The 24,924-nt window shown below is 39.1% G+C and overlaps 1 protein-coding gene across 1 annotated transcript; it reads left to right on the plus strand.

The window, feature by feature from the left end:
• Positions 1–1,488: 1,488 nt before the first annotated feature.
• LOC110928788 (leucine-rich repeat receptor-like protein kinase TDR) lies at positions 1,489–5,247 on the plus strand. Its single transcript, XM_022171810.2, has 2 exons — positions 1,489–4,211; positions 4,700–5,247. The coding sequence occupies exons 1-2, from the start codon at positions 1,754–1,756 to the stop codon at positions 5,026–5,028; spliced, it is 2,787 nt and encodes a 928-aa protein (XP_022027502.1). The 5' UTR covers positions 1,489–1,753; the 3' UTR covers positions 5,029–5,247.
• The last annotated feature ends 19,677 nt before the right edge of the window (positions 5,248–24,924 follow it).

Genomic DNA, 24,924 nt, shown 5'->3' on the forward strand with positions numbered 1-24,924 from the left:
GCTTTTTAATATTTTATTATTTAATATTATAATAGTTTATTATTATATTTAAGCTTTAACATATTTTTATTATATTTTTTTTACTTTTTTAAAACCATATTTTTTATCAATTATTTTTTGTTTTTAATAATTCTTTTTTATTTTTTAAATCATATTTCCTTTATCACATAATTTGAAATTTCTCTAATAACTTAAGTTCATTTATTTTTTTTTTTCTAAAAACTTAAGTACATAAAATATGAGATATTCTCTATAAAATAATGTAAAAATCTGGAGAAATTCACTGGCTAAATACTCACTTTTATCGATCATACCGTGAGTAGAAGCTAGGATACATGAGATACTATATTTTCAATCATCTTCTATTAGGGGATGACGGCGCAGTTTATTACTTGTCTACCTGCTATCTTTATATAATTTGTCCTGGTGATTGGAGTGAAACAATTGGTTGACTAAAAAAATATGTAGATAAATACTTTTTTGAATCAATTTTATTAAAAAAATTTGATATTTCGATTGGCCTTATACCAAGTATCATCTTCGTTGGGTACTCACTACTTATACTTATCGGGTTTTTGATATACTTGTTTATCGTTTTACGTGGTTAACTAGTTGCATATCACTAGTTGGGACACCTATTAGCCTAAACCAATTTTATACTCACCTAAAAACTCACTTAAAATATAAAATATTCAACCGCATTTCTAAAAGTTCTAATATCTTAATAATTTCAACTTTATAACAACTTCAACATACTACTTATTATATTATTATTATATAAAACATACTAATATATATTATATATTCAGCTTTGATGCTGATAAAAAGATTTGAGTAATAAAATAGATATCATTTGATATCATACCTGTTTCAAACCCATAAGCTTTTTTAATAACCAATCTTCTACCTGCTATCTACCTAATAAGACCAAGCGTAGTCAGGCGTTTTTTTTGCCCAAAACGCCAAACAATGCCCAAACAATGCCCACATACAGCCCCTAGGGGCGTTTTCTTGTTTGAAAATGCTTGAGACGTTCTTTATTCCACGCCTGATTGATTTTGTTTTGGCCAATCACAGTAAATTTTCCTTTTGTTTGTCCAATAAGATTTTTTGATGGTTTTTTTAATTTAATTTTATTACACATCTTTTAATATAATGCCCCACACCCCACTACATTCATTTTAGAAAACGCCCGATAATGCTCCATTGCTGACTGAGATGCCACATGGCGCAAAACGCCCAAAAGTAAAAGTATTACCACTACATGGCCTAAGATCGGTAACCAATACAAGACTGGTTATATAGAAATGAAAATACAAAGTCAATCAATAATATATAATTTGTAAAACTAGTAGCCATTTACAAGTTCATACAACAAACAATAATTAAAATTGTATTCAAAATCTTTAACATTTTGTAAGATTCACGAGCTATTTTAACATTACACATTTTACAACAGAGTAAGAACAAAGAGTGCTTCACAACTTACAATCCATCCAATTTTAGGCCCCATATGCTTCCAAAAGCCATTCAAAACCCTGCAGACTACTTCACCATATTATGTCATTCCCTCCTTTTCTCCTCTCCTGCTCACTTTTTCCAGTCCCAATGCAATAATCCACCATAATTAATCAAGTGAGGCCACAAATTGACCTAACCTTTCTTCCATTTTCTATCCATCTTTGTTCATTCACAACAACAATAAACCCATTTCATTTATTGGATTCACCCCCTCAAATCTTGAAATAACCCCATGAAGATTCTTCATTTCTACCCCTTCTTGTTCTTGTTCATGTTGTTCATCTGTTCATCTGCTGCTGATCCTTTCACAGAAGCACTAATAAGCTTGAAATCAGAGCTTATTGACCCATCTAATGCTTTAAACAACTGGGTTCTCCCTAAAGACCAAAACCCATCTCAAAAAATCCAATCTTGTTCATGGGTTGGTGTCAAATGTAACCAAAACTCAACAAAAATCACATCTTTAGACCTTTCTTTAAAGAATCTTGGTGGGTTTTTATCAGGGAGTCAACTCTATCAATTTGTTGACTTAATTGTTCTCAACATAAGTCACAACTCATTCTCTGGATCACTCCCTGTTGGGATCTTTAATCTTACAAACTTGAACACTTTGGATATTAGTAGAAACAATTTTTCTGGTGTGTTTCCTTATGGGATTTCAAAGCTTCAAAAGTTAATAGTTCTTGATGCTTTTAGCAACAGCTTTTCTGGTTCACTCCCACCAGATGTTTGTGAAATTGCCTCAGTGAAAGTTGTCAACTTTGCTGGAAGTTATTTCAGTGGGCCCATTCCAAATTCATATGGGTTATGCAAGAATCTTGATTTTATTCATCTTGCTGGTAATTTGTTAAGTGGGTATTTACCTATTGAATTTGGTCAGTTAAAAACTGTCACTCATATGGAGATTGGTTACAATTCTTATCAAGGAACAATCCCATGGCAATTTGGTAATATGAGTGAGCTTAGATATCTTGATATTGCTGGTGCTAATCTATCAGGAACAATCCCAAAAGAGTTAGGTAACTTAGTTAATCTTGACACACTATTTCTGTTCAAAAACTCTCTTTCCGGAATGATCCCGAACGAATTCGGTAACATTTCCACGCTTTCGAGCTTAGATCTTTCGGATAACTTGCTTTCGGGTCCAATTCCCGACAGTTTTTCGAACTTGAAAAGCTTAAAACTGTTAAGTGTTATGTATAACGACATGAATGGTTCTGTTCCTGAAGGGATAGCTAAGCTTCCTAATCTTGAATCACTTCTTATTTGGGATAACTTCTTTAGTGGCACACTGCCACAAGAATTGGGTATGCATTCTAAACTCAAATGGGTTGATGTTTCAACAAATGATTTTGTGGGTGTGATTCCGCCAGGTATTTGTTCAGGGGGGGAGTTGAGTAGGTTAATGCTGTTTTCGAATTGGTTTTCGGGTGGGCTTTCGTCTATCTCGAATTGTTCCTCGCTTGTTCGAATACGACTTGAAGATAATTTGTTTTCGGGTGATATTGATTTGGATTTTAGGATTCTTAGTGATGTTTCTTATGTTGATTTATCTGGAAATAGGTTTACTGGTGGGATTCCTTATGATATATTTCATGCTTTAAGTCTTGAGCATTTTAGCGTGTCGAATAATACGAATCTTGGAGGGATACTTCCCGAAAAAGCATGGTCGTTGCCGGTTCTTCGCAATTTTTCGGCCTCATCGTGCAATATTTCTGGGAATTTCCCTGAGTTTCCGTTCTGTAAGTCGTTATCGTTTATCGATTTGAACCGGAATCACTTATCGGGAGGTATCCCGGAAAGCATTTCGGTTTGTGAGAATCTCGAAACGTTAAATTTCGCTGAAAATAATTTATCCGGTGAGATACCAGTGAAGTTAGGAAGCTTGATGAAGTTGAAGTTTCTTAATCTGTCGTATAACGATCTTTCGGGTTCGATCCCGAACGGAAACACGTTTAAAACGATGGATAGTAGTTCGTTTCTCGGAAATCCTAATCTTTGCGGTGCACCACTCGCGAGAATATGCCGTCACGCGAACGGAATATCTGAGGGAATGGAATTGGGAAGTAGAAGGAATCACAAGGTTGGTTGGGTGCTTGTACTCTGCGCTATAGTGGTTGTACTCTCGGCACTTCTTTTCGGTATCTTTTACTACCGGAGACAAAGTGTTAACCGCCACTGGAATATGGTGTCGTTTGGCGGTTTACCCGAACTCACAGCCGCAGATGTTTTAAAAAGTTTCAACTCCATTGATACCGTGGAAACGTTGTATTCGTCAAATTCGGTTTGCAAAGCCGTTTTGTTGTCTGGGATGACGGTAATTGTGAGAAAGATCGAATGGGGGGCAAAAGGTTCGAATCTTTTGATTGATTTCGTAAACCAAATAGGGAATCTAAGACATAAGAATTTGGTTCGGTTGTTGGGGTTTTGTTATAATAAGAATCTTGGTTATTTGCTGTATGAATATTTACCAAACGGTAATCTTGACGACAAGATTGCAATTAAAAGAGATTGGGGTTCGAAACATAGGCTTGTGATCGGCATTGCTAAAGGGTTGTGTTATCTTCACCATGATCGTCGTCCAGCTATTCCTCATGGAGATTTGAAGGCGAGTAACATAGTTTTCGATGAAAATATGGAGCCCTGTTTGGCAGAATTCGGGTTTAAAACAATATCTGCAATGGAAACAGGTATGAGGTCCTTTCTTACCTAAAAACCCGATTTTAATAACTATTTTTTTACTTTAATAGCACCAAACAAGCATGATGTGTAATAGTCGAAACGGGTCAGTTTTATTGTGTAATTATTTTCTCAAATTATTTATTTTTAATAAAGAAATTAGTTCATCTAATAGGATTACATACAATGAACGAGGAAAAAATAACCCGTTTCGACCCGTTTATGTCTAAAAACCATACAATGAACGAGTTTCGACATGTTTGACCCATGAACGAAAAAAAAAAAAACCGTTTTGACCCGTTTATCTCTAAAAACTGAACAATGAACGAGTTTCGACCGTTTAGGTGAGCTTATGTCTAAAAACTATACGAATGAATGATTTTCGACCCGTTTGACCCATTAGAGAAAAAAACAGCTCGAATCAGCTCATTCGTAATAATCTATAAATCATTCGACTTTACAGATCTTGAAATCATAAGTCTACATATTTATATGACAGGTGAATACAAGGGTCTCATGGATCATGACCTGAAAGATGATGTATTCGGCTTCGGGGAGGTTGTTTTGGAGATTTTGACTAACGGAAGACGAAAAAATGGCGGAATAAGCATTCACAAAACACCAAAAGATGTTTTATTGAAGGAAATTTATAATGATAATGAAGTGTCTGCTTCTTGTTCATCATCTTCATCTTCAAAGTCCATTCAAGAAGAGATAAAATTGGTTGTTGAAGTTGTTCTTGCTTGCACAACAAGCAAGCAGTCTGATAGACCATCAATGGAAGATGTTTTGAAGATTCTTTCAGGGTTGAAACCCTTAAAGAAATGAGAAAGTTTGATGTGATTTTTTTGCATGTTTTAATTCAAGTAGTTTAGTTTATAAAAGGAATGTTGATATATGGTTTGTAAAATAGCTTTATTTGCTTGTTTTAGAATGTTGTGTTGAGAATATGTGATGCTAGATGCAATATTGAAGCTTCTAATGATGTTGTAAAACATGTAATTAAAGCTTGTATATCTTTTTCTGCAATATTTGCTCTTTGTTTAACTTGGTTTTAGTCATATTTCTTTAGTTTTGTTAATATTCTTATTTTAAAACTATAATTCTATCATAAAAATCAAGAGAGAAATAACCAGCGGTGTAAATGAGCCGCGAAGCCCGAACTCGCCTAAGCTTAAGTTCGGTCGCTGTAACTTACAGGAGTTGAGCTCGAGTTTGGCTCGTTTCGAACTCTATTTGTAAAGCTTAAGCTCGACTCTGCTTGGACTTGGCTTGTATACTGTTTATTAGTTAATTTATATACATTTATAATATAATTATATTTTTATTACTTAATATAGATTATTATTTAGTTATTTTTTCTTAGTTCTATATATAGTGATAATAGTTATTATTATATAATATATGTGGCATATTAAAAAATTGTGAAAGTTGTTTAAGGTTTGACTTGATTCAAAACACTAGCTAATCAAAAGGACAGTTCTTTTTTTTTTTTATTTTTTTTTATTTTTTTATACATAAATAAGATTTCTTTCTCAATCTGAAGCTTGAATTATTCTTGAAAACTCAAACGTAGACTATTAATGAAGGCCCATATATCAAGTATGCTTTTCAGTTGTAAACAACTAAGCCCATTTTTGGGCAAAAACGACGGACCCAATATGTAGGGTCTTTTTCTTTTTAATTTTACTTGTAGGGGCTCCGAGTTGTAAACAATTTAGCCTACTTATGTCTGACTTAGCCCATTTGTTGAGTTCTAAGCTTCTCCTATAGAAAGGCAATATTTTCTCTCCTTATTTTAGATACCATTACGTATGATGTGGGAACCATATTTTATTCCTTGAATATTACTTTCCATTATTATGTAATCATCATGTCTATATTAGGTTTTTCCCAATGAGAACGCGATGGATGTTTTGTCAAACTAAACTCTTTGTACCAAAATGTATATGGTATCAAAGCAGTCACGTTCGATCCATAAACAAACCAACAAAACCTAAAACGCCATTCACAAGACTTTAATGGCAGGAGACGATATCGGTCAAGAAAACCGCAAAACTGATTGGGGGGGGGGGTGTTCTGATCATACCTCTCCCTTCTACCTAAACCCATCTGACTACCCGAGGCAAATGCACGTAAACGAAACTTTAACCGAAAACAACTATCTCGATTGGGTTCAAGAGATGGAAAATTGCTTGTTTGCAAAAAAACAAGATGGGTTTCGTTGAGGGGACCATCGAGAAACCAAGCAAAACAGATGCAAACTACGTTGCTTGGTTACGGTGTGATGCAATGATCAAGGGGTGGCTCACTACAGCCATGGAAAAGGATATCCGAGGAAGTGTAACATATGCCAATTCCGCTGCGAAAATATGGTCGGATATTTGGGAACGATTTGGGAAAGAAAGTGCACCTGAAACTAAGCCGATACAAAACGATTTGGGACGCGTCCTTTTATTTTCAAGGATGTCTGCTCTATGGGTTATGTGTTATGTACATCCTAAATCAACAAGCCATTTATTTTCATGATAAAAAACGAATGCTTGTTTTGATTTGCTACATTGCGATATATGGGAAAATATCGAACACCCTCCTTTTCAAAGGCAAACTATTTTTTTAAACAATAGTTGATGATTACAGTAGGGCGGTTTGGGTTTTTCTTCTCAAATACAAGTATGAAGCGAGTACATGTTTAATTGATTTTCACAAAATGATTAAAACACAATTTGAATGAAACATTAAGAGAATAAGATGTGATAACGGTGGAGAATTTACCTCAAATCAAATGTTAAATTTTTATGCTAAAGAAGGGATCCTCTTGGAAACAACTTGTCCACACACTCCACAAAAAAACGGGGTAGTGGAACGGAAGCACCGACACTTACTTGAAACGACTCGAACACTCAAATTTGAAGCAAATCTTCCAATAAGGTTTTGGGGTGAATGTATCCTAGTCGCGACATACATCATCAATATGTTGCCCTCCAAAGTGATAGAAGACACGGCCCATTTGAATTATTGTATCCACATCCGCGGGGGGTATATGGGGGGAAGCCAGTCTGCAGTAACTCCTTTTGTAGGTGAAGGGGTAGAGCGTTCCCCGGTCTCAAAATAGAATAGACTGGATTAGCGAGATCCGAAAGAGAGGATTAGATGAATTGAATAAATCGTTTTTTGATATCCTGGCCAAACTCACCCCATCTATGAGCTAATTGAGCGCTCTTTCTCTTTGACACAGAAACTTCTGCTAGAGCTCGCAATTGGCATTTCTCACTAGGTAGAATATTACCGGGAGTTGAAGACCGACTGACTAATAGGCTTCAGACCAGCAGAGTTGGTTTAAGCGGATGTCCTAAGGCTCTCTTCGGAATGGAAAGGTACAAAGCAAGGCTCGTGGCAAAGGGATTCACGCAAATGGAAGGTGTTGATTATCATGACACGTTTGCACCGATGGCTAAGCAGGTCACGGTTCGAAGCCTTCTCGCCATCGCCATTAAAAAGGAATGGACCATTCATCAACTAGATGGGAATAATGCTTTTTTGCATGGGGATTTACACGAAGAAGTTTATATGAAAATTCCACAAGGTTATGAAAAAGGGGGAGAAACAAAAGTATGTAGGGTACGAAAGTCATTATACGGGCTGAAACAAGCTACGAGAAACTAGTATAAAAAATTTACACCAGTTTTACTCGAACTTGGGTTCAAACACTCCTTCGCCAACCACTCCCTGTTTACTTACAAGACAAGAAAGGTGTTTGTTGGTGCTCTCATATACGTCGATGACATTATCATAGTGGGAAATGACCACGAAAATGTAGGATCGTGTTTTGACCTGATTGAGTCGTTCAGAGGCGTTCTCCTATGTTTCAGGTGCGGAATAACAAGAAACGTAGGTAGAAATAGCTTGTTCTTCACTTTAACCTACTGTTTTATTGATTTGACAATGTTTACAGCTCGTTCTTCACACCGGCAGCACTTCGGTATGGAATTGGCAAAGTTCCAAATGAGATTCGCTCAAGGGTATTTATAGTGAGAGTAGGTTCCAATATTCGGACATGAGAGGTTCCCATATTCGGACATGAGAGGTTCCCATATACGAACATCAGAGGTTCCCATATACGGACATGTACGTATAAGCGGACCTACTCTCTAAAACACCTATACTCTCTAGTTTTCTCGTAAAACGCGCCCTAATCTATACAATACAATGAAAGACTCGATCCAAGACGAAATCAACAGATGTAGTGCACCAACAGACTCCCCCTTAGATGTTGATGGAGTCGACTATCGAGTCACAACTATGCTGTGTCTTCACATCTTCAGTCTTGATCAGTCTCTGGGCTTTTCTTTCTCTCTATCTTCAGACTCCCCCTCTCGATTTACTGGCATTCCTTTGTTCTTCAGTAACATCTTCAGGATCGTTGTCTGGTCTTCACAAATTCAAGATTGATTTCCAGGATCGAAACTTGGCTTTCTTCAATCAGAGGTCTTCAGGAATCAAAACCTGGCACTCTATCTTCAGATCCAAGATCAAAACCTGGCTATTCCTTCACAATCTTAACCCAGAAATAAATTTTCCAATTTTAACAATTTTCATGCACCAACACTAACATGTGCATCAACTACAACTTTCCCTCAAATTACTTTCTATATGATGAACCACTTGTTGATTAATCAAAACAAAATTATTTTGACAATTTAGACACACTCCATTCCCCCTCATAACAAGATCGTCATGCTTAGCACTCGGAATTTTGAAAATCAGCTTTCCTACATCAGTTGTCGAAAATATTTTTGACTTTTTCAAAAGTTTATGCTAAAACACTCAAAAATCTTTTTGGATTTTCTAAAAAAAAGTAACTGACACCATTTGTAAAAACACGAGAATGTAGAAATGAAATATTTACAAACATATTTTTGTGAGTTCGTGTAAGAGGATCATATCAGTTTATGAGACATGTCACTAACACCGTTAAGCTTGATTTCATTTTAAGTTCTAAACAATTCACCTAGATTGTCAGTATATCGGTCCACTGAAATTTTCACACAAAGTTCATGTCACACCCCCAAAATCCACACGCGGAGTATCACCGCTTGGGAGCGTGACCGACCAGGATCAAGCCACCAATCATATTGAACATGCATTTAATATTAAGTAAAATAACTGAAAACCATCCATTCAATACAAAAGGTGATCAAACAAATCATCGTTTCAAAATGTAGCGGAAGCATAGCAAATAAACCAGTAGTAGTTAACAGTTTTAAGTGTCATAATAGCTCAACAGAAAAGCCACAATCCTTGTCCACAACGACCCGCTTCTCCAGTGCAAGCTCCAAGTACCCAACGATCTGCAAGGCATGTAACAGAATGATCAACAAACTAGTTGAGCGAGTTCACAGAAAGTAAATGCGTAATAGTAAGTTCGTTTGTAACAGGTGGCTCTACTGGGCCGATTGTATGTTCCATTGGTGGTGGTGTTCCACGTTACTGGTGGTGGTGTTCCACGTTACTGGTGGTGGTGTTCCACGTTACTGGTGGTGGTGTTCCACGTTACTGGTGGTGGTGTTCCACGTTACTGGTGGTGGTGTTCCACGTTACTGGTGGTGGTGTTCCACGTTACTGGTGGTGGTGTTCCACGTTGTATAACCACTAGACTACTCGTAACTATAGGTATCCTTCACAACCGAGGATAGTGATGTGGTAGTCTAGTCATAGTGTCAATAGAGTATCTAATCAACCTTTCAATCCCATTCCCAACACCCCGGGAATCCCATGCCTTGGTAAGGGTGTGAACTCACCTTGGTTTGCTCGGTATGCTAGGTTATGCACTCACAGGTAATTAATCACGTCCTATAGTATGCACGTATAACAAATCAGTTCATGTTCGCAATGATACGCATGCAATTTAATGTTCACATAACAGTTAGTTTGCATATCGGCACAACACGTATTATTTCACATTGAATCATTAGTTAGTGTGCACGAATACAATTATTAACATTCATTCTCAAGCATGGCATGCCAAATAAATCAACATATGTTCCATTATTCAAAGCATAAACCCTATTATCTTTCGACACATTACAGATCTTTCAACAAACAGTTTACACAATTATCCTTCGACTCATATATGATCTTTCGACCAACAGTTTTCACAATTATCATTCGGACCAAGTATTATGTTTCGAACTCTATGTCATCTTTCGACCATATCTATCTTTCGGTCAACACACTATCTTTCGGTCAAAATCGTAATTAATCTAGCAAGTAACAAACACATCACAATATCCTAGATGCCTTAGTGGCCGACACCTATCCCCACCGTCAATGTCCATCCACTAACCGCCCATAACCCCCAATCCATACTAACTCATAATTATTTTATAACAATTGAGGTAAGCATAGCTGACATTTAATTGTTTGGTTCTTTGATATTAGAGGGCCAAGCCCCACAACCAATAACCTTCAAATAGCCGCCCAACCCACTCACATATCTCATCACATGCTCTCCTGTGACTTTCTGATTTTTAGTAACCTACCACTCTAGATGAGGCCAACCGTCAATTCACATGCCATCAGAAGCATGTTGGCCGACCACACACATGCGCTCCATGATATTATTTTTGATGTGTAAGATGCCATTGATCTGACCAAACACATTATATTTAACCAAGGTTAACACGCCACCCATCAAACACCGCCAATCCCCATTGGACCGACATACACTTACTCGATTAAACCCCCTCCCCCGCTTATCGTTTATAGCCGGCAATCAACATTTTTAATTACATATAAAAAAAACTGACAAGCCACATGCAAACATAATTGGAGGAAAACAATGCAATTGGACCAAAAGCATAAAAGCCGACAACTAGAACTTTACATATCATAACAGAAGTCATGCAAACATGATTATCAAATAACCTATGTATAACACAAAATCAGACAAGGACTTGTACTAACCGCGATGAATCAAGAGAGAAATCTTGATCGTTCCTTGAGAGTTACGAGGTCGCACGGCTGCCGCTAGTAGGGGAGGTGTCTAGGGTTTTAGTATCCTAATAACGGTTTCCCCTAATCTAATATATATATATATTTACGCAACAAGTTTGGGCCGTAATTGGGCTGGTTTTGGCGAATCAAGGCTCGGCGAAACACATGTTTCGTCGAGTCGGTTAAATGGCAAATAAATTCTGTTTCGTCAGGCATTACGTGATTTAGTCTAAGCGTTTTAATAACAACTCTAATATTATTTTCTACAACCGTAAGTAATCACATATATGTAAAATGGCAATACGCTTCATTAACACACAACGCGTACAATTTTAAATCCACAAGTCAAAGAACTAAACAGTCAAAGTCAACGCGCATCTAATGTGAAAGTGGAAGTCAGAAACTCGAGTTGTCACATTATCCCCAACTTAAAAGAAATTTCGTCCCGAAATTTGGTACGCACTCACTGAGGAAGCTAGGTAAGTTAAGGTAAGTTACATCGTTCGCTGGTTTTCCTGGGGTGTCACATCATCCCCCCGTTGATTTGGAATTTCGTCCCGAAATTCAGTAGTAGTAGCTTCAGTCTCAGTAGTGGATGTATTGGTTTCGAATAACTGAGGGTACTTTTCTCTCATTTGGTCTTCGCGTTCCCAGGTATACTCTGGACCACGCTGGGAGTTCCAACGAACTCGAACAAGAGGGATTCTCTTGTGCTTGAGGACCTTAACATCCCGGTCCGTGATTTCAACTGGTTCCTCGACGAACTGCAACCGCTCGTCGATAGTGAGTTCCTTAAAAGGAACTATGAGGGTCTCATCTGACAGGCACTTCTTCAGACTCGACACGTGAAATACATTGTGAACTGCACCGAGTTCAGCTGGTAGGTTCAATCTGTAGGCTACTGGGCCTATTCTTTCAGTGATTTCGAACGATCCAACATACCGTGGATTGAGTTTGCCTCGTTTACCAAATCGAACCACACCCTTCCAGGGTGAGACTTTTAATAATACCCGGTCCCCGACCTGAAATTCCAAGGGCTTGCTACGCTTGACCGCGTAGGCTTTCTGACGGTCGCGTGCTGCCGCCATGCGTCGTCGTATCTGTGCAATCTTTTCCGTGGCGTCCACTACCATCTCTGGACCCGTAATCCGACTATCCCCCACCTCTGCCCAACAGAGAGGCGACCGGCATTTACGTCCGTACAATGCCTCGAATGGAGCGGCTTGTTTGCTGGTATGGTAACTGTTATAGCTCTGTCGTGAATCGTGCATCTCGATCGGTGGATATGGAGATGGGCACCCCGTGCCTAGAAACAACTTCTTTAAGATGGATGTCTGCGGGAGTGGAGAACTTATCCGTTTCCTTTACAGCCAGGAAATGTGCAGACTTGGTGAGTCGATCCACGATCACTCATGTAGTATCATTCCCACGCTGGGATCTAGGTAAGCTCGTAACAAAATCCAGGGAAATCTCTTCCCATTTCCACTGTGGTATCCCGAGTTGCTGAAGTAAGTCTGAGGGTTTCTGGTATTCCGTCTTGACTCTCGCACAGGCCAATCATTTGTAATGTGGGCCTTCATGCTAGGCCACCAATATGTAGTTCAAATGTCGTGGTACATTTTATCCGACCCTGTATGTACCGAGTAGCGAGACTTGTGTGCTTCATCCCTCACAAGTTCGCGTAGATCGCCATAGAGAGGGACCCAAATCCGGCCCGTTACATAGTAGGCGCCGTCTTCCTTTTGTTCCATTTGTTGTCGTGAGCCGCGTAAGGCTTCAGCCTTGACGTTTTCGGGCTTCAATGCTTCTATCTGAGCATTTCGTATCTGTGCAGGAAGGCTAGACTGGATCGTGAGCTATAGCGCTCGCACGCGCCGAGGTAAAGTGTTTTTCCGACTGAGAGCGTCAGCCACAACATTGGCTTTGCCTGGATGGTACTTGATGGCGCATTCGTAGTCGTTCAGAAGTTCAACCCATCTCCGTTGACGCATATTTAAATCCTTTTGCTTAAGAATATGCTCGAGACTCCTGTGATCGGTGTAAATCGTGCACCTGGTACCGTACAGGTAGTGTCGCCATAACTTAAGCGCGAAAACAACAGCTCCCAGCTCTAAATCGTGCGTCGTGTAGTTCCGTTCATGAATCTTGAGTTGGCGCGAGGCATAAGCATTGGCCTTGTCGTGCTGCTTTAACACACATCCAAAACCCTGTATGGATGCATCAAGTATACTACAAAATCGTCCGTGCCCTCTGGCAATGGGAGAATAGGTGCGCTGCAAAGCCTATCCTTAAGGTACTGGAAAGCAGTCTCCTGGGGTTCTCCCCAGCGATAGGTGACACCCTTCTGTGTCAGTAACGTAAGCGGCTGAGCAATCTTGGAGAAGTCTTTTATGAACCGTCGATGGTATCCTGCCAAACCCAAGAATTGGCGTATTTCTGTTGGTGTATGCGGTGCTGGTCTGTTCCTGATCGAATCTATCTTGGATGGATCAACATGAATCCCATCCTTGTTCACCACATGGCCTAAGAAGTGGACTTCACGTATCCAGAAGTCGCATTTAGAAAACTTGGCGTATAATTGTTCCTTTCGGAGGAGTTTCAAGATAAGACGTAAGTGCTGCTCGTGCTCCTCCTGACTCTTGGAGTAGATCAGAATGTCGTCGATAAAGACAATAACGAACTTGTCAAGATAAGGTTTGCGCACCCTGTTCGTAAAGTCCGTAAATACGGCAGGTGTGTTCAATAATATCAAACCATTCATCACATCAAACATAAAATATAGTAGTTAAAATAATTCATAAAACCCAAGACATTTGATGTTCAAACCAAACTTTGTTCGAATAGTGGAAACATAATAATGAAAAACCCAAAAAGAAGTTATAAGTTCAATTAGCGTTCATTGCGTCTCCTCCTCCTAACATGAAAACTCGACCTCTTGCCTCGTTGCCATTGTTATTGTTGTTTCCCCCGTTGTTGTCGTTGTTCCCGTTGCCCTGGTTATTGTTGTGGTTCTGATTTTGGTTCAACTGAGGGCAATCGCGTTTGTAGTGTCCTTCTGCCCCACACTGGAAACATCCCCGGTTTCCACGCTGTGGTTGCTGCTGCTGGTTCTGTGGAGCTGGCGGTGGGAGTTGCTGGTTCTGATTTGCAGGCCGTGGACTCCTACAGTCTTTGGCCTCATGACCCATCTTGAGGCATCTTTGACAACGAACCTTATTACACTGGCCACTGTGATGTTTGTTGCAGGTGTTACACTTCGGAAGGTTTCCTCGATACCCTCCCTGTCTGTGGCTGCTAGAGGAGTGCTGACTGGGACTCTGATAACTGTCTGTCTTTCGCTGCTGGGCTTGTGACTGTACTGATGCTGACCCCTTGCTAGAATCCCCATCCCATTTCCTCTTACTTTCACTGGGAGTAGCAAGTGTAGTAGAAGCAGTAGCGGTAGCAGTAGCACTGACACGCTTAGGCAGTTTATTCTGTTCCACTGCCTGATCGGTGATGCGATGAGCGAGACGCTGGATTTCCTGGATGTTGTTGAGGTTAGCCGAGGTAACGTGGCTCTGTATTTCTGGTGCCAAACCTTTGAGATACAACTCAATACGCTTGTATGGAGGGTCCACCATAGTTGGACATAACACAGCCAACTCATTTGATCTCTTGGTGTAAGCTTCGATTTCCGAACCAACCATTTTCAAGTTATACAACTCGTCCTCCAACTTGTGAATGTCTTCTCTAGTGCAGTATTCCCTCTTGATCAGTTCTTTGAAATCATTCCAGGGTGTGGCGTTAGCAGCTGCCAACCCTAAGATCTGCACTTGTGCGTTCCACCAAGTGAGCGCAATCCCTTCAAGTGTGCCAGTGGCGAACTTCACCCTGCGAGCCTCAGGGCATTCACACATTTCGAAAACCGACTCGAGCTTTTCAAACCAGTGGAGGAGTCCAACTGCTCCCTCCGTGCCACTGAACGAGCTAGGACGACAATCCATGAAATTCTTGAATGTGCACCCAGGTTGTTGCTGAGCGGGTTGACCTATTGTGTACGAATAGGGCAAAGTTAAGTACGAGAATTAATGTAGGATCTAAAGATCCTAGTGTCTATACTGCAGGGTATACTACCTGCTTGGGCGGCTGCAACTGCCGCAGCAACGAGAGCCTCTAGCTGGGCTTGAGTCATGGTAATTCGTGCGGCCATTGATCTTCACATCAAAGGCAACATAAGTGAGAAAGGTTCGCGAATAGTGCGATGACAGAAGAGTGTAAGCACATAAGTATTCTCATGCAATGACAAGTTGTGAGCAAGGTAATGTAAGCATACTACGAGCAAAGTTCTATGCAAATTCTAGCATGTAGGCAATAAACATAAACCTTATTACCTAGGAAGTTGAGTCTTGCACGTGGAGCGAAGCGTCGTTGTGGATCGTTGAGAGCACTGTTCTGGTTATAGTCTGGTTTTAATAAAAACGTTTTCCTTGCATTAAAACCAAGTTCTCTATAACCAATGGCTCTGATACCAATCTGTCACACCCCCAAAATCCACACGCGGAGTATCACCGCTTGGGAGCGTGACCGACCAGGATCAAGCCACCAATCATATTGAACATGCATTTAATATTAAGTAAAATAACTGAAAACCATCCATTCAATACAAAAGGTGATCAAACAAATCATCGTTTCAAAATGTAGCGGAAGCATAGCAAATAAACCAGTAGTAGTTAACAGTTTTAAGTGTCATAATAGCTCAACAGAAAAGCCACGATCCTTGTCCACAACGACCCGCTTCTCCAGTGCAAGCTCCAAGTACCCAACGATCTGCAAGGCATGTAACAGAATGATCAACAAACTAGTTGAGCGAGTTCACAGAAAGTAAATGCGTAATAGTAAGTTCGTTTGTAACAGGTGGCTCTACTGGGCCGATTGTATGTTCCATTGGTGGTGGTGTTCCACGTTACTGGTGGTGGTGTTCCACGTTACTGGTGGTGGTGTTCCACGTTACTGGTGGTGGTGTTCCACGTTACTGGTGGTGGTGTTCCACGTTACTGGTGGTGGTGTTCCACGTTACTGGTGGTGGTGTTCCACGTTACTGGTGGTGGTGTTCCACGTTGTATAACCACTAGACTACTCGTAACTATAGGTATCCTTCACAACCGAGGATAGTGATGTGGTAGTCTAGTCATAGTGTCAATAGAGTATCTAATCAACCTTTCAATCCCATTCCCAACACCCCGGGAATCCCATGCCTTGGTAAGGGTGTGAACTCACCTTGGTTTGCTCGGTATGCTAGGTTATGCACTCACAGGTAATTAATCACGTCCTATAGTATGCACGTATAACAAATCAGTTCATGTTCGCAATGATACGCATGCAATTTAATGTTCACATAACAGTTAGTTTGCATATCGGCACAACACGTATTATTTCACATTGAATCATTAGTTAGTGTGCACGAATACAATTATTAACATTCATTCTCAAGCATGGCATGCCAAATAAATCAACATATGTTCCATTATTCAAAGCATAAACCCTATTATCTTTCGACACATTACAGATCTTTCAACAAACAGTTTACACAATTATCCTTCGACTCATATATGATCTTTCGACCAACAGTTTTCACAATTATCATTCGGACCAAGTATTATGTTTCGAACTCTATGTCATCTTTCGACCATATCTATCTTTCGGTCAACACACTATCTTTCGGTCAAAATCGTAATTAATCTAGCAAGTAACAAACACATCACAATATCCTAGATGCCTTAGTGGCCGACACCTATCCCCACCGTCAATGTCCATCCACTAACCGCCCATAACCCCCAATCCATACTAACTCATAATTATTTTATAACAATTGAGGTAAGCATAGCTGACATTTAATTGTTTGGTTCTTTGATATTAGAGGGCCAAGCCCCACAACCAATAACCTTCAAATAGCCGCCCAACCCACTCACATATCTCATCACATGCTCTCCTGTGACTTTCTGATTTTTAGTAACCTACCACTCTAGATGAGGCCAACCGTCAATTCACATGCCATCAGAAGCATGTTGGCCGACCACACACATGCGCTCCATGATATTATTTTTGATGTGTAAGATGCCATTGATCTGACCAAACACATTATATTTAACCAAGGTTGACACGCCACCCATCAAACACCGCCAATCCCCATTGGACCGACATACACTTACTCGATTAAACCCCCTCCCCCGCTTATCGTTTATAGCCGGCAATCAACATTTTTAATTACATATAAAAAAAACTGACAAGCCACATGCAAACATAATTGGAGGAAAACAATGCAATTGGACCAAAAGCATAAAAGCCGACAACTAGAACTTTACATATCATAACAGAAGTCATGCAAACATGATTATCAAATAACCTATGTATAACACAAAATCAGACAAGGACTTGTACTAACCGCGATGAATCAAGAGAGAAATCTTGATCGTTCCTTGAGAGTTACGAGGTCGCACGGCTGCCGCTAGTAGGGGAGGTGTCTAGGGTTTTAGTATCCTAATAACGGTTTCCCCTAATCTAATATATATATATATTTACGCAACAAGTTTGGGCCGTAATTGGGCTGGTTTTGGCGAATCAAGGCTCGGCGAAACACATGTTTCGTCGAGTCGGTTAAATGGCAAATAAATTCTGTTTCGTCAGGCATTACGTGATTTAGTCTAAGCGTTTTAATAACAACTCTAATATTATTTTCTACAACCGTAAGTAATCACATATATGTAAAATGGCAATACGCTTCATTAACACACAACGCGTACAATTTTAAATCCACAAGTCAAAGAACTAAACAGTCAAAGTCAACGCGCATCTAATGTGAAAGTGGAAGTCAGAAACTCGAGTTGTCACAGTTCAATTGATCCGAGATACGATGTTAATGTCTTAGATACTGACTTATTCGTGTGTCTCACTACTTGAATATACTCCCGTATCCAGATCCCAATATTCAGTCTTACAGGTGAGTATACCACAGCTGATATCTGTATAGGGGTTAGATGCGAGGGCCGTGAGAGCTCAGGTCGATACTTCCGTATACGCAGAGAGATAACGGCTTCGACTTTTGGTGTGTCCCCTTTAGAGGATCTTTTTATTTCAACAGCAGCGACTATCAATTGTATTGTTTCATCAGCATGCTGAGGGCGGAGCTATGTTTCAAGCTTTTGCGGAAAGCATTATCCGGGGACTAGGTCAGTACTTCCATACAGCAGAAGTCCCGGGATAATACCCCAGATATCACTGAGCATAAAGACCTAGTATCTCAGAATAAGGGACCTTTCAAACAAGATTTCAGGGGTTACCTATATATCCAAGTTTGTGTTAACCCACAGAACAAGCAAGTTTGAAATTTAGTTTATATCTCGTCACAATTTACTAAATGTGCGAAAACCTACTGGCATATCCGCAGTGAGATTGTTTATCACATTTTATCTTTACATTTCTTTAGCATGTTGTGACAACCTACTGATGTACTATCATTTCCTCTTTTCACAACGAAACTCATTTTTGAATTTTATCATGTTTTTGGCTTTTTCAAATTTTCAAATGTTTTTGGATTTTCAGAAATTTCCCTACTCCCCCTAAAATGCAAACACATTTCAAAGAAAATTTGAAAACTTCTAGACTCTTGACCCACTAGAAACATGAAAAGTAAAACAAACTGTACAGAAACTTGACAACTGACATCGAATCACATCAAATCGCCATTCACTAGGCATAAACAATCTGAACTCCCCCTTTCAACAAACCATTTTCTCATTTAGATCTCAAAACACTTAAGTTTGTTTTATTCGAAATGATTTTTCCGGAAAATGAGTTTGTGTTTACCACTTTTAAGTTTACCACTTATGAAGCATGGGGATATGGTTCATCATCTTGTTTATCAATCTCATATGAATAGTAAATCAAGTACAACTTAATGTCCCTGATTTACCATTTGCAGTTCAGAAACCTCTGTACCACTTGTAAACATAATCTCTTCAAAGTATAACCAACAAATACCACTTGTAAGTAAACCAAATAATACCACTTGTAGGTTTACTGTAGGAATGAAACATCTACAGAAACCTCTTTATCACTTGTCTAATTATTCAGAAAGATGCCGATTCCTGCTTCTCAATTACCAACCTGGAAGCTCCGGCGTAGTCCTTTCACCTGTAAAATTCAAACACTATTCAAAATCTTTCAAACAAACTTTTCAAACACTAGAATGATGCCGATTCCTGATCCACAATATAAACTTGGGATCTCCGGCATAGTCCTAAGACTTTATGGAAAACAAACTTCCATCCAAGTCTTTTCAGACTTGATGGATTTCAACTCTTGCGCAGTGGGGTTGTATGTTGCCTTTTTAGTTGCATAAAAGTCTTTAACCCCCTTTGCTCTCCCACTTAACATTTTCCCAAATATCTTTTTAACATTCCCGTTGAATGTTTTCTCGACATCAAAATCCTTTTTCTCATTATAAAACTGATTTGAAATCTCAGTTTTTCCAACTTTCTTTTTAACTTCCTCAAACTTCAGTGATGGAAATTCATCATCATTCACTGAAATTTTCTCCTCAACCTGTGGCTCTTCTGGCTTTCTGGAACCAGATTCATCGCCGACATTTTCATCATTCTTTTTAACAACCCACACTTGGTTGTCTTTTTCTTTCTTTTTGTAAAAATTCTTCTTCGAACACTCACCAACCTCATATTTTGAATTTTCAAAAATTTTAAGTCTATTGGTTGGTGGTTCAACATCAACAACTTTTCCTTTTAATTTCTGAGAAACTCCCTGTTTTGTTTTTGCATTTGTCGAACAGTTCCATGTAATGTGACCAGCTTCATTGCACTTGTAACAGATTCGAGTCTCTCTTTGATAAAACACTTCAGTTCCATTCTTCTTTCTTTCAGCAAGAAACTCTTGATTTGACTGTCTCCAGAATGGTTTCTTCTGTTTATCTTCTGAGCTTCCACCTGACACAAATTCTGTTTTTGTTTTAGAATTTTTATCATTTTTATAGTTTTCTGGTGGAACAAAGCCTAATCCTTTCTTTTTGTAGCTACGATTTTGGTTAGGTTTCTTTTGAAAACCAGAACCAGAATTGTAACCCTTTTTCTTGTTTAGACGTTGTTGAACTCTTGAAGTGTATTTTTTAGGTTTTTCAGTAAGATTTAAATCTTTTATTTCAGAAATATTGATTTCTGTTATTTTGAAAACCTTTTTGATCATGTCAAAGCGAACACTTCTTATTGGAAATTCTTTGTCAGAATATAATTTGTCCGAATCATTTAAAGTGTATACAAATTCAAATGTTTCATCATCCAAATTTGCTTTTGATAACAAAAATTCTATATTGTAAGACCGTTTAACCGACGAATTTTGACTGTTGACTGACGAATTTGACCCTCCAGACTCAGATTTTGACTCGGACTCCTCATCAGTATCCAACACCTGATCGACTACCTTTTTAATTAACTCAGACTCATGATCGGTATCGGACGAGGTAAAGGTGACATCAATGTTATCTGGTAAAACGTCAGTTGTGTCGGTTTTTAACTTTATATTGACTGCTTTCTCAAGTTGTTCCTCGTTTGGTTTCCTAGGAGAATACCCTTCCCAAATTGGAGGCGGACACTTGTTATAGCTAACAGTCGGTTTCTTACCACAATCTTTCTTCTTCTTTGGCTTCTCGTCTTGAAAAGCTTCCATTCCTGCAACAGTTGGGTAAATACGATCAATGAGATAATCAGAACTAGAATAACTTTGCAGTAAACGTCTAATTCTCTCATTCTCAATCTTTTCCATTTCCAACTCTTGCTTCCATTTGGCACTCTCTTCAATGTAGAAATTGATAGCTTTTTGCTTTGACATCATGACTGCATTCATCATCGTCAGTGCCTGTTCTCTTTCAGTGCTTGTCTTTTGGAGACCAGTTACTGTTTTGTTCAAGACATCGTACGATTCTTTCACGTAGTTGAGGTTGAACAGTAACTGCTCCTTCTTCTTCTCGTACTCAGCTATTATGTCATCTTTTGCTGCACATTCCTTGCAAGCTTCCAAACACTTTGTGCAAGGCTTGACGACTTCAACAATCTTCTCAACCTCGATTGTTTTCACAACTTCAATCACCTTTTCTTCTTCTTTCTCAACTTCGGTAATCTTCTCAGCAAAACTTTCAACATTTTGAACATCATCTTCAGATTTCTTTTGTTGTTCTTTAGCAGCTCTTTTCTCCTTCAATTTCTCCATGCGTTCTGCAAAATAGAAATGAAAACTTTCAGGAGAAAGATGAGATTTTGCTACATTTATATGTTTCTCCTCCTCATCATCACTGCTACTCTCAACTGGTGATTGATCAAATTCTACAAATTTTTCAGAATCATCATCTGATACACCAGAATCAGACGGTGTTTGATCAAATACAACTTCTTTTTCTGAAGTAACTTCATTCTGTACACTCTCATCTGAACTCTGTGAACTATCATCACCACTAATAGAACTGTCATCAGAAGCAACAGACTTGACAGTTTCACCGATAGACTTCATCCAGGTGGCAAACATGTTTGGCTCTCTCACAATCTTTGCAAAAAAAGCTTTGTAATCGCCATTCTCATCCATGAACATATCCCAGCTGAACCCCTCAGGTAGTTTCTCATCATCTTGATCGACTATGCATGCTGCTTTGCCATCAGATGATATGTAATTACTCCAGCTGAAATCTACCAAACATGCTCTTTTCGAATCCTCAATCTTCCTACCATGAGCCGTCTGTGAGTCTTGTGATTGACCAACTTGCTGATAAATGGCTTTCCGATAGTAGTCTTCTTTTCCGAACGGATTCTGAGCACCGCTAGCTTCTCTATTCTTGCATTCCCGTTTGAAATGGCCTTTCTCCCTGCATCGAAAACAAGTAACTTTAGGTTTATCAAAACCTAAAGTAGATACATGAGCATCAAGAAAGTCATTTCTCCCGGTGATTGTTTTGAACTTTTCAGCACAACACTTGCAAGACACCATTTGATATCCATTAATTCCATCTCTTCGGCGTCTATTTGATCGTAATCCTCTTTGGTGAGCATGGGATTCCTGATCCGACCAGCTACTAGGCCCTCATAAGATAACAAAACAGAACCAAGTAGAGCCATGTGGTCTTTAGCAGTGTCTTCTGAGAAGCTTTGACCTTCTGGAAGATTTAGTGCGATGTTGCATTGAATCACATAACCATTTCCAGTTTAGTACTCTGAGACTGAAAACATGTGTTTGATTCTTTAGGATTGACACTTGGAAATGATGAGAATCCACTGCTGTTTTTGGTCGAACTCTGATAAGCTTTTTCCGTTGACTCACCAGCACTGAAAGCAGTTTGGATTTTCGGACTTCTCTCAGATTCTGGAACTGGAATGCTACCCTTGTAGTACATCTTCACATCCTGTTTACCACTCGGACTATTCATCCTTGCAATCTTTTGCTGTTCCAGATCCTGACTCTCGATCTTTTCGATAAACTGAGAAATCGTTAACCCATTATAAACACCCGTGTTTTTCAGAATCATCAGATATGTTCCCCACTCTTTCTGTGGTAGTGCATCAGCAAGCTTATCCACCCACTCTTCACGATCTTTTTCAACACCCAACATCGACAATGATCGCACTAAGTGACAGTATCTTTCAATCAGCTTCTTTGTATCCTCTCCCGGTAAGCTGCTGAACAGATCAAACTCTTTCTTAAGCAGCGCCTTCTTGCTCTTTATCATGTTCTCGTTTCCCTTAAATTTAACTTTAAGAGCATCCCATATCGACTTTGCAGTTTTGTCGTGCTGTAGCAGAATGAATATATCTTCTTTGATCGCTTGCTGCAACAAACTGATCATCATCTTCTCGGCTTTGTACATCACCCATTCCTGATCCATGAATTCGGATAACTGTTTGATAACTTGCAATTCTGTTCGAGGCAACACATACTTCTTCAATATACATTCCCATGATCTGAGATGATTTGCCTGAACCCAGTTCTCGAATCGATCCTTCCACCCATAATATTCTTCGATACTCATCAATTTCGGGGGCTTTTGGGTGGTTCCCGTCTCGTTCTCTAAATTAATGGCCTGAGCAATCGCAGCTGGAGTAGATGGTGTTGCAAATGCGTTGTAGAACTCGGTATCCATGTTTCACACCTGTAACACTTGATGTACACAAACAAACAAAACACAATCAGTTTAAAAAAAATTTATCAACCAACTGAATCAAACTGATACTCCGTGCGGACTGAATCGCTCGAACTGATGATTATTCTGTGCGGATTGAAGTTTGACACACTGTGCAGACTGCTAAGACCCGGATCAATTCAAATAACCTGACCCTTTTACGTGTAGACTAATGGACTTTTAAACTACCTGATGAACCTTTAAACACTTTGAACTTCAAACCGTGCGACCTGGACTTCTTGTTTGCAAGCTTGATACGACAAAAATGACTTAATCACTTTTAACAATATCACAAGGGCCGAAAACTCCCAATCACTACACAGTTATAAAATTGGGCCGAGAATATGACTTGGGCCGAGAATTTGTTCAACACATGTACTGATACTTGTCACAAACTAACATATCTTAATACACAAACTATTTGGCTGCCCACTTTAAAATAAGCACATGGGCCATCTTTTAAAAAAACATTCATTGGGCCGTTTGACTTGTTTGATAATACAACAACTTCAATATCACTTGTAGCTAAAAGGACCACAAAACCCACTATATCTGACAATTTTAAATGCTCAACTTACTTGGCTGACATCAATTGTTCAACTCAACTAATGATTGGGCCACTTATAATATTGGGTCGGCGTCACATGATTGGGCTGCTATATAGATCTCTTTGATTGGACCTTTAAAACTAAGTCACATGGGCCGGTTATAATACGTATTCAAAGAATTTTATTGGTCGAATAATCTCGATCACTTGATTGGACCTTCAAACTTCTTGATGACAGTCACCGGCAAAAGTTTCTTTTAAATCATTCATTGGGCCGCCCATTTCACATCGATTTCATTAAAGATATCAACAATGGCAACAGACAACTTGTTTTTTATGATTGGACCTTTTTTTTAAAAAAAAATCACATGTGCCGCAACTGTTATGATCTAGTCAAGGTCGGGTATATTGAATTTTTTATATCATTAATAATCTTTGTGATTGGGCCGAATTTATACTAAGCCGACAACCTCTTAACACCACATGATATGATTGGGCCGACAATCTTTTTGATTTATCGAGAATGTGTATTGACAAATTCTTTCACATGGAATAATGTTTCAAACTTTTAAAGATCACAATCTTATTGGACCGTTATTATGGCTTTCACATGGATTCTGAATATGCCGTTAATTTGCCTAATGAATTATGAATTGACACAATGAGCGGACCTATTAAAGTCCCTGTGAGCGGACCTCAAATTTGACACAAATAAGCGAACCTACACCTTTGAGCGGACCTATGAAGAAATTTGGAGCGGACCAGTTGTTTTAAGCGGACCTATGACAAAAATCTGAAGCGGATCTATCAAAAATCTTCCGAATAAGCGGACTTGAAGTGCCAAATAAGCGAATCTATCAACTGACCGAAAAAGCGGACCTACTTCCGAAGATGATTTCACCCATTTTTACTCCGAATTTCAAACTCAAACTTTCAAGGGTTTATCTATGAACAATTACCTACAATCTGTGAA

This window comes from Helianthus annuus, chromosome 3 (assembly GCF_002127325.2).
Source record: "Helianthus annuus cultivar XRQ/B chromosome 3, HanXRQr2.0-SUNRISE, whole genome shotgun sequence".
In the NCBI taxonomy this organism is placed as follows: Eukaryota; Viridiplantae; Streptophyta; class Magnoliopsida; order Asterales; family Asteraceae; genus Helianthus; species Helianthus annuus.

Coding starts and splice junctions, on each gene's coding strand:
- LOC110928788 (XM_022171810.2), top strand. CDS start 1,754: ATGAAGATTCTTCATTTCTACCCCTTCTTGTTCTTGTTCATGTTGTTC. Junction 4,212..4,699: donor AATATCTGCAATGGAAACAG/GTATGAGGTCCT, acceptor TTTATATGACAG/GTGAATACAAGGGTCTCATG.